This window comes from Penaeus vannamei, chromosome 6, assembly GCF_042767895.1.
Source record: "Penaeus vannamei isolate JL-2024 chromosome 6, ASM4276789v1, whole genome shotgun sequence".
In the NCBI taxonomy this organism is placed as follows: Eukaryota; Metazoa; Arthropoda; class Malacostraca; order Decapoda; family Penaeidae; genus Penaeus; species Penaeus vannamei.
The window spans coordinates 42,938,409-42,948,408 of NC_091554.1; the positions used below are offsets into that span (position 1 = coordinate 42,938,409).

Sequence of the window (10,000 nt, forward strand, 5' to 3'; positions counted from 1 at the left end):
TACAGGAGCAGGCCATGTCCATTTTGAGAACACTAGGAAGAATTTTTCAACTAGGGTAGAAGCTGTAGCATTGGGATACAGCTGACATGTTCTTGCTACAAGCATAGCCCACGACACACCACCAAGATACCCGAGAACGTTGCTGTATACACCATGACCTGTTGGTTATGATAACAGTAAATAAACTAGAATTTTTAAATATAAATTTCCCTCAAATAAAGACTTTTTATCAAATTACAATCTGAATTTTCAATATAAAATTAAAGCTGCTTGCTCACGTTTTGCCCACAATTTTATTGCTCGTAACGCCAATCTGAAACTCTCTCTATTTGGGACTTGGCGCAGAATCTCATCTGTGACTCTGCAACCATTGAGACTCCTGACACACTTCTCATCCAGGTTTTTGAGAATGCTGTCATCATTGAGGTCAACCGAGTCATGCACCTCCTTCAAAGCTAACCGTGCGAAGAGCAAATCAATCTCGATGTTCTCGTATTTCATTTTGATAACAGGGACGAAGGCCTCTTCAACTGCCTATCAGGTTTCAAAAAGAAAAAAAAATAGTTATTACTTTTTTATCATGATTGCTAAACATAAGTCAAAAGAAAAAAAGAAAGAAAGAAAAAAAAAGATATACTTTATTAATACACCTACTTCAAATTACCAGGAATAAATTATTATGACAAAGACAAATCTGTTAGACCAAAGTAAACAAAATCAATTTTTCCATACTTACTCTCATCTCTGTCACTTCACTCTGTTCCTTAAGCAGTTCATAAAAACTTGTAAAGTAATCTTGCCGTTCAATGTGTCTTGGGGCAACGCAAAGGGCGTCAATATCAGCACCTTTCCCTGCAACACCTAATCGGTAGGAACCAAAAGTGCAGATTTTACCACCAACTGTGTCTGCTATCTGTAACCAAGACGTAAAGGAATATTAAAGTCTGTATGATAAAATCCGAAAAAAATATAAATTAAGCTACTATTTTGAATTAGAGCAATTTGCTCGAAATATCAAGATCAACTCTGAGAATATTACTGTTATTAACCCACTAATGCCGGTAGATTTTGAAGCCAACAATAAAAGTTTCCGTGCGGCTATAAAATCAGCGTGCGGGGCTGGCCCGGACTCTGCCCGCGTGCCGGCCACAGCCTGCTGCTGAGTCAGAGCGTGAGCCCCAATACAGTGTCACACCAGCAGGACGCCCGGTAATTTTTTTTTCTTGGTGTCTCATATGTGGGACACCCATCGCAAATGGGTTAAGCCTTTTTCCAAATCCTATGAAGAGTGTGAAGGTAATGTGTTTTCCATTTCCTCTAAAATGACTACTCTCCCTAAATATTACCCATAGAGACAGACACAGACTAATACACATTCCTTACAAAATTATTTTGAGCAAGTTACTTACTTGTGGGGGCATGTTCTTGACATTTATGCTTACATCTCGAATCCATGCTTTTACAAGATTGTTCAGCTTTCCTAGGACTTCAAATCTGCAACATAAGACAGCTATTACAAGCAACTGTAGCCAAGAACATGAAAAGCAGTATTAGCTTCCAAGTATGTATTTCTTCAATCTTAACATTCTACTCCTATCAAAACAAAATAATATTCTTTTATATCAACACTATCTATACAGTTCATTACAAAACTTCATAAAACATATATCTGCCATCATTAAAATTCTCATGAAATCAAGATTTCATAAATCTTACTCCATCAACAGGTTAATCATGCTTGTAGTTGCTCAACCATCTTTGACTCACCTGTGATTTAGTTCGGCATCAGTCTCGAACATACCCGCATCTCTTAAATACTCCTCAAGTTCCCTTGTATGCTCTAAGTCAGACGCCTTGGGTTTTGCCAGGCTGATCGCCGACGTCATTCCTAAGGTCTTGCTTGCATCCATCTTGCCTGAGGATACAAAACAAACCTTTAGGACTCAATATGCAATTCTTAATGTAATAGTGGTAACTATCTATGCTAATGCACAAAACTTAAATTTTCCTTCAGTAAATGATCAAGTTAACATTTTCTATGCATCATGAAAAAGCTTATAAAGTCACACAAACCCTTTTAGTAGTAAACTTGGAGAAGTGAAATCATGTTCTCTATTTCTTCTACATTTCAGATACCAAGGTGGAGTTACATAAATAAATATCTTCTTGATAAACACATACCTCTGGTTGACATTAGAATGACTCACTTAAATATTATGAGTATAAACATCATTCATACCTTTTCACCTACAAATCTATCACTTTCTCATTATCATCATACCCACCCTTAACATTATGTATGTATGTATATACAGCTACACAGAGAAGTATCATTAGAAGGGATGTTGAAACATTCAATATCAAACAGAACCATGCTATGGCAGGGTTGGTACTTTAGGTTTTGTTCTAATTCATATCTTGAAAAGTCATTCTGGATTTCACATGGATTTACTGTTAGATAATGATCCTATTCCCATAAGGAATGGAATATGCCTTGCAATATTCAGATAAACCACACATACCCAAAAATAGTTAGAAAATCAGGAATACCAACAGTTTTCAGTAGTAGCTTACAGCTTCAGCAAGGGCAGAACTATGAAAGACAATTCTGACCTGTTTCTTGAAAGTACTCATAATGAAGCTTCTTTATATGAATATATAGCATCATCTATGCAAACATTTATATGTAATAATAGCTCACATTATAATATCTTGTACACCTCTCAGTAAAAACATCTAAAATGAATAAATAATCACCATCACAAAAATAGTTAATACTGAAAATGTAGAGATTTTCCTCTTTATCTTAACCAGGCCTTACTGGGAATGGTGTGCGTTCGTTCTCACACCCCTTAGCGCATGCTTCCCTTTTCCTAGAAGTCTGATTTCTTGCACACTTTGATCTTGAATAGCAAACTATCTCTACTGTGAATTAAACTTTTGAAACTCAAATAATTTAGCCTTCAATGATCAGCTTCAGCCTCAGTTTCAAGGTGTTGTGAGGTTACCAAACACAGAACAGCTGTTTGCGCCAAGAAAGGGAAGGACGAAGCTGGATCATCGTCAAAAGATCATCCAGGCAGTTCTTTTCAATCAATATACAGTTGATTTTACAAGCTTTTCAACTGAATGCCATCACATGCCTGGAATGCTCAAGGAGTGTGATTTACCACACACCTGCAAATTTTTTCCCACTAAGGCCTGCTTAACTGTCTATAACTATTATTAATATATCACAGAAACCCCTTCAGACAGCAGAAACTAGGTAAAAGTGTTAACCAAATCCCACCAAGAGTATGTTAGGTCCACTGATTTTTTTTGTTAAATGTCTATACAGGACAACTCTATAAGTGCTCAGCCACCAAGGAGTCCATTAGCAGACCTATACAACTTCACTTGATTTCCTTCCCTTATTTTTATCTTTTTCTTTTATTTATGATATCTTATTTTGGTGACATGACCATCATGTCATGATGGGAACAAACCTTAAAAAAAAATCTGTCTGAATGACCTGCCTCAGGTGCACAATAATCTTTTAAGATGATAAAAGTCAAGAGGGTATTTAGCAAAAGGGCTCTTGCCTTATTTCCACCAGTAAATGGATATGGAATGTACCATCTGTGAACCCAAGCTTAAAGGGTGCTGACTCCAGGAAGGACACTACTTCCATGCTAAGGATCTATTCCTGTCTACCTTGACCAGTGACACAGAGTGTGCCACAGAAAAATGAATAATAAAAAATAGGGCATAACAAATGACAAACATGGATCTTGGAAAATGGCAAAACAGCAAAAAACACAGGCAAAAAAGACATAACAACATAATAGATATGCACGTGATTGTTTGTGTGGACTGCGCCTATACACCCAGGGGAGTCTCCAGAATTTTGATCCATATGTGGGCTAAATCCACCACATTAATATCAATGTTGCTATCACTAATGACATTTTAATTACGATATTGCTATCAACAATACTAATAGGCATATAAATCAAAAGAGAATATTTCTGGAAATCAAGGAGAAGGGAAAGCAGGTGAGATAGGGAGGACCAGTAATTGACTCCATTTAAGCGACTTGTAGAGTCCTCTATGTCAAAACAAAATTAACACCTTTGGTCTGGATGACACGACCATATCAAGAAAAAATTCAGCCTGAGGGGTGGGTGATATGAGCCTGCCATTATAACAAAAAATGACAGCTAGTCATGTGATATGAACATGCCATCATGAGCAAAGACCGGAATGATAGATAAGACTCATCATTGAGTGCGCAAACCACTGGGAGGGTAATTAAGACTCATTTAGTGTTTAGAAAGGGGCTTTAGCATTATTCCCATTGATAAACGAGTGTGGAATGTATTGTCTATGAGCCAGGACTGGAAGAGTGCTGGCTCCAAGGAGGACGTCATTTCCAAGTACAGCATCCTATTCCTGGACTATGAGATAGGCAGCACAGAATGTATTACAGAAAATTCAATATCATGGAAAAAAAATAAAAAACAAAAATACATTTTTTTCTTGCACTGAAGCCTAAAGCCTAAAGCATTTTGGTCCATGTGATTGTCATGAATCAACTGGATCCAAGGGGTTAATGAGACAAATTCACAATCTGCATGGCATGTACATACGTGCCATACCCATCAACAATGGGTTGAGTAGTAAACATATCCACACTTCAATTTTCAAATACAGGACCCTAACTTCTACAAACTAATATCATAAATGCTTAAAGCAGTAATGAATACTTCTTCACCCAAACTGTGTAATTTCCTTGTCAAGAGATCTGACCTAATAAGCTCTGAGATGATTTCTGGTTATAAAAGGTTTCCTAGTAATGAACACTTCCGCATACTTAACTTGTACATTATCAAAAACAAATACAATAACAAGTACACAAAGATAGAAATGCTGCCACAATATGATCTGAAAATGAACGTAACATTTCAAACTCATCAAGAGTTCCACTTCAGACAAAACAAATATCAAAGACGATACTGAATGGTATCCATTTCATTTTTGTGTTTTGTCTACTGAGGAGCTCTAGACAAGTGCTAAACATTACATTTATATTCAGTTCAAATTGGCATATGTAATGCAGTGAATATCATACCTCTTTTCTAAACCAGTCAAGATCTAGTGTATAGTACTATTAACTCTTTGAAGTATTTTATTTATTTAGTATATTACATATTCATATATGCATGTACCTGATAAGTGCAATAGATATTAATTCACATGTCCTTGGTAACTTTTCAAATGTATTTGAACAATACATTTTTTTTTTCAATTGGAAGAAAGTTAACAGAATCTTTCAGCAATAAGACATAACATATCCCGGTTAAAACATAAATGTCAGCAATTAGGACTTACAAATCTAAAACTAGAACCTTGTACTGTCTTCCACAATGGAAGGAAATTCGTTCAAAGGTACTATTGTGGGCAAACTCACAACCAGCATTTCAAAACATTTGACTGCTCTTAATGCAAACATATTTCAGGGATATATGTACTTCATGCTAACACCTGAATTTCCTCTGATCAGATTATGCTGAATCTAAAAATAGAAATAATGATGTTGAAAGAACCAAAAGATCAATTTTTTACCTAGTTAAAAAAAAGTCAAGTTACTCGAGTAAAAAATCCAAAGTACAAAAAACATGAATTACCCAACTTTACTATTTTGTCTGTGGCATACACAATTTTTAGAAAATGAAGGTAAAAGGAGGCTTTAGTCATACTTTTGAGCAGCTGTATCACCAGCAAATTGAAGGTAACAATAATAGTTCACCCATGACCAGCTGTTTCAATAGAAAATTGTTTCATCTAATGTAGGTCATGGAATTTTCATTATAGAAATCATTGATCACCTCTGCACAAATCTCTTGTTTTAAACACCAGTAATAAAGGATATATCAGATGCATAATCAAATAATATTTCAAATTGATAACAGATATATTCAAAGTTTGAAAATCAGCTGCACTGAGTAAATAGATATAAATTGTGACCAAAGAATTGAAAAAAATGAGCTTGTGGTCTAGGGAAATTACACTGAACAAGAAGATGGTAGCAACAATTTTTATCTACTTAATTTCTGAATTGATCTTGTGCAATAAATAAAACAGAAGGCCTGCATGTAAACAAAAACTATTATCATAAAATGTTTCACTTCGTCTCTTATAGTAATCTCCTCTATGTGATTATATTTAGCCATCTAAAATAATGCAATATGTATGAAGGTGCTTGTATGATACTTTGGATAAATCTTGTACACATTACACACTATTTAGCAGTAACACTTTTTTTTCAACATAAACCTTAAAAAAAGGTTCAAGTTGGAGTGATACTAAATTTGAGGTTACTAAATTACTTTGTTTTAACTATATTAGGACTCTGATTCACAAGTACTTCAAAACAAAGACAAGACTCAATGGGCTTTTATAACGTAAAGCAAATGGTATCGTAGACACCAAAAGCCACACATCTGAGAGTCGCCACTCAGCCTACTGCCACTACTTTGAACCATGTATGGGTCAAGAGACACCTGGATCCAACAGGCTGACTTCTGTTTATCAAAACCTGGTGAATAACCCTGAACTGAAATATTTAACTTGTTTATTTTTCATTATGTTTGGTAAAGGCTGAAGTTTAGATTCAAGCCACATATTATTGCTCCCAATTTATGCGTTTTTTGTTTATGTACACAATGCTACTTTTATCTCATCCCTTTTTGGGCTTTTCTTATTACAAAGGCCCTCATTTCTTGATATACACATATTAAGAGACACTTGTGACATCTTAAACAGAGAGCCAGAAGAGCATCCTGCTACTGCTAGCCAATCAAGCTTTCACGCATCACAGCCAACAGTAAGCAACTGATAAGCGAGGTGCATTCCTGGCTCTTCGTCTAACAGTGTGCCTAATGTTTCTGAATGTAAGAGATAGACATCTGGATTGATAAAAGCATGCTTGAGTTTATTCTCACCACCCAAATTGCAATGTGATTGTCACAGACGTCAGGGTAATTCAATACAAAATATTCTTTGGATCGAATTTTGAAGCTGAATCCCTGAACTTTAGCACAATGCGCTTAAACAGCTTATCAAGTAAAAGGAATGACTAAAGTTAGAAAGTAATCCAAATCTGGAATGAAACTGTTCTGTGCATATATACAGAGTGCAAAGGTTCTTGCTTATAACTTTTGTGAAAAATGGTTTAGGTAAAACTGAAGACAGGTTAGTTAATCTAGATTAAGCTCCTTATTTGGTATTTTAAAGAGGTACTAGCTATGAATCCATAAAAAATAATGTAATATCTATAAGAGGTCTTTCTTTCAGTATTTTATATCAAACAAATTTCTGTGTTATTCTCTTGCACGGAAAGTGCACGGAAAGGTCAAAAAGAATTTTATGCGTGGAAGATGATTTTTAAAAGTTACCTGAGAACTACATTTGCGCAGACAGAATTTGAGTGAATAATTTTTACATGGGGAGTGCTGACCAAACTCTACAGTCTGGACTACAATGAGCAAAACAATAGCCTTGACATTTAGCACTCCAGCAGAAGTCAACAAACCTATGCCATCTTTGGCAAGTTCGGGTTTAAACTGGGTCCTTGTTCAACAAATCACCTGACTGGTCTCCAATACATATGGTGTAGGTTTGCTCACCTTTCCTAGAGCACAGAGTACAAAGGCCACAGAAATACTAATAAACAAGTTTAATGAATGAATATAGTCACAGTTTTACTCCACAATAATAGGACTCAAAATCAGAATCTAAATCTGAACTCTAACATCTCATAGCGACATGGATATTCATTTTGTGGAAGCAGCCAATTATCTATTTTGCCAGAATATCTTTTGTCAATGCTTGTTTGCTTCACATTCTGCTGAAATGATGACTTGATAATGAAACTAAGTTGAAATTTGTGCCTCACAAAGGAAATTCTTCACTTGCATTTAGTAATGATAATAAATGACTCAAAATAAACTAATAAAGTAGTATCCATTACTCTCAGTCAAATACCCAAAACTAAAGTTGCATCTTTTTCTAAAAATACCCTTCACATTCACTCTTTACCAGGTAAATGTATGAGAACACAATAACAAAAATACATACACTTTTATCAACAGAAATAGATAAGAAATATATCTACTGATAAAACTCACGAGTATTTGTATGACGAAATATGGACAATATGCATCCTAAACAGAGGAAATCCCAAGAACCAGGAAAACAAAGGAAAGAGGAAAAAGTTTGTAAAACCCTTGTACAAGGTCTTAGAATACAATAAAATACCTTAGAAAATATATCCCGATAAAGGATAATAGACTACAAATACTAGTCCGCCACAAGACGGAAATTACACCTCACATTTAACGAAAAACGTACGGATGAATCACAATCACATTACACTCATTCTTTCTTTCACTCACTCTTTCTCTCTTTTCTTTCACATTCTTTTGTTTTCTTTACCTTATTCCTCGTTCTCTCTCTCTTTCAACGTGGAGATGGCATAAGGGAAGACCAAAAAAGAGCAGCAAAAGAAAGGCACAAACTCCGCAGATTCTCATAAAATTTTCACATAAAACACAGGAAATCCTTCTTAAAACTCGTCATATTGGGTCTCACGATCAAAGCGACACAAAACTCTTTGTTCTCACCCAAAAACTACATAAACGGAAGGGGTGGGGCAACTTAAAATAAAGGTTTTTCCTCAGAAATGTCGGTCTAGTAAACAAAGCTTCTCAATAACAACAACAATGGCGGAGCGGCGTGTGCGGTGACGTCACGACCTTCACGTTTTCTGTGGACGAGGCCTTTTGCAGCCGGGACTCGGGTAAAAGCATTTTAAAGCGGGAACTAGGGTAAGGATTCCTAAACTCTCCTTCCAGCACCCCAGTGGGATGCGAGTTGCCACTTCATGGGGTATAACAAATGTATATTTTATTTTTTGTTATCACATTGGCAGTGTTAAGTGGATTTGTTCATTTTACGGGATATTTGCAGTGAGCAACATACAAATGTATATAACGTCTTTGAAAAAAATCGCAACTGCAGTTACCAGAAATTTCTTTTAACATATCCAATACGAAAACGACTGCCTTAGTAAAGTTAGCATGACACATTTTCTTTGAGATAAGAAAATTCATTTAATCAGTGTAGTATTTCATGCTGATTAGTAGTCCTATATTGTTGACTTAGGGTTGAAGGCTGCAGTATATTTTAATTCAAATATAGTGTAAACAGTTATAATCGGTTTCATTACATTATTCGCATGATATGATTAATTTTCTTCATATTCAACATCACGCTTCTTTCTAAAATCTATTTGTCTTAGCTCTGACCTCATATGACCCGGATCATACCTAGTGAGGTCAACAAGAACGACCCTTTTACACGGCCAATGTCACACGGACCCAAATGCTCTAATAACTAAGATTTTTTGGCTCCGCGATCAGGTCAGGTCAAACTCACACTTCTGTAGGTCAAATTGAAATAGAATAGAGTAGAACATGAGTGTGTAAGTACGGTTTTTTAAAAAATGCTGTGAATATATTGATATATTTCTCATTATCATAAAAATGATGCTTACCGCACATGAATATCAATATGGGTTTATAACAGTCTTCATTATAGTAATAGTCGTCATAGTCATGATGATCATGCTTACTGTTATATTCACAGTTATTGGTGTCCTTGTTGTTGTTGTTATCATTACATTTATTGCAAAAGATATCGTAATTGCCATTTTTATCAGCATTAATGCCATTATTACTATCATCATCTTTATTACTATTGTCACCATTACTACTATTGTTATAATTTCTACTATCATCATCATTACTATTATTATCGTTATTGTTATCATCATTATCATTATTTTCATTGTTGTCATCCTTATCATTATTTTTATTGTTGTCATTCTTATCATTATTTTTATTGTTGTCATCCTTATCATTATTTTTATTGTTGTCATCCTTATCATTATTTTTATTGT

At 35.1% G+C, this 10,000-nt stretch overlaps 1 protein-coding gene across 8 annotated transcripts in view; it reads right to left on the reverse strand.

Moving 5' to 3' along the window:
* Window positions 1–8,801, reverse strand: part of hrg (poly(A) polymerase hiiragi) — a 23,793-nt gene extending 14,992 nt beyond the window's left edge. For 2 of the 8 annotated variants that reach the window (XM_027377162.2, XM_027377163.2), the window contains exons 1-6: window positions 8,476–8,779; window positions 1,768–1,915; window positions 1,410–1,494; window positions 737–913; window positions 279–534; window positions 1–158 (exon numbers count right to left, since the gene is read on the reverse strand). The exon at window positions 1–158 is cut by the window's left edge and continues 39 nt beyond it. In XM_027377162.2, the coding sequence (XP_027232963.1) occupies window positions 1–158; window positions 279–534; window positions 737–913; window positions 1,410–1,494; window positions 1,768–1,910 (819 nt within the window). In that variant the 5' untranslated portion in view covers window positions 1,911–1,915; window positions 8,476–8,779. Of the gene's footprint in view, window positions 159–278; window positions 535–736; window positions 914–1,409; window positions 1,495–1,767; window positions 1,916–2,073; window positions 2,184–8,475 lie in introns of all 8 variants that reach the window. The other 6 variants (XM_070123026.1, XM_070123025.1, XM_070123024.1 and 3 more) reach the window with 6 other exon arrangements.
* Window positions 8,802–10,000: the final 1,199 nt, after the last annotated feature.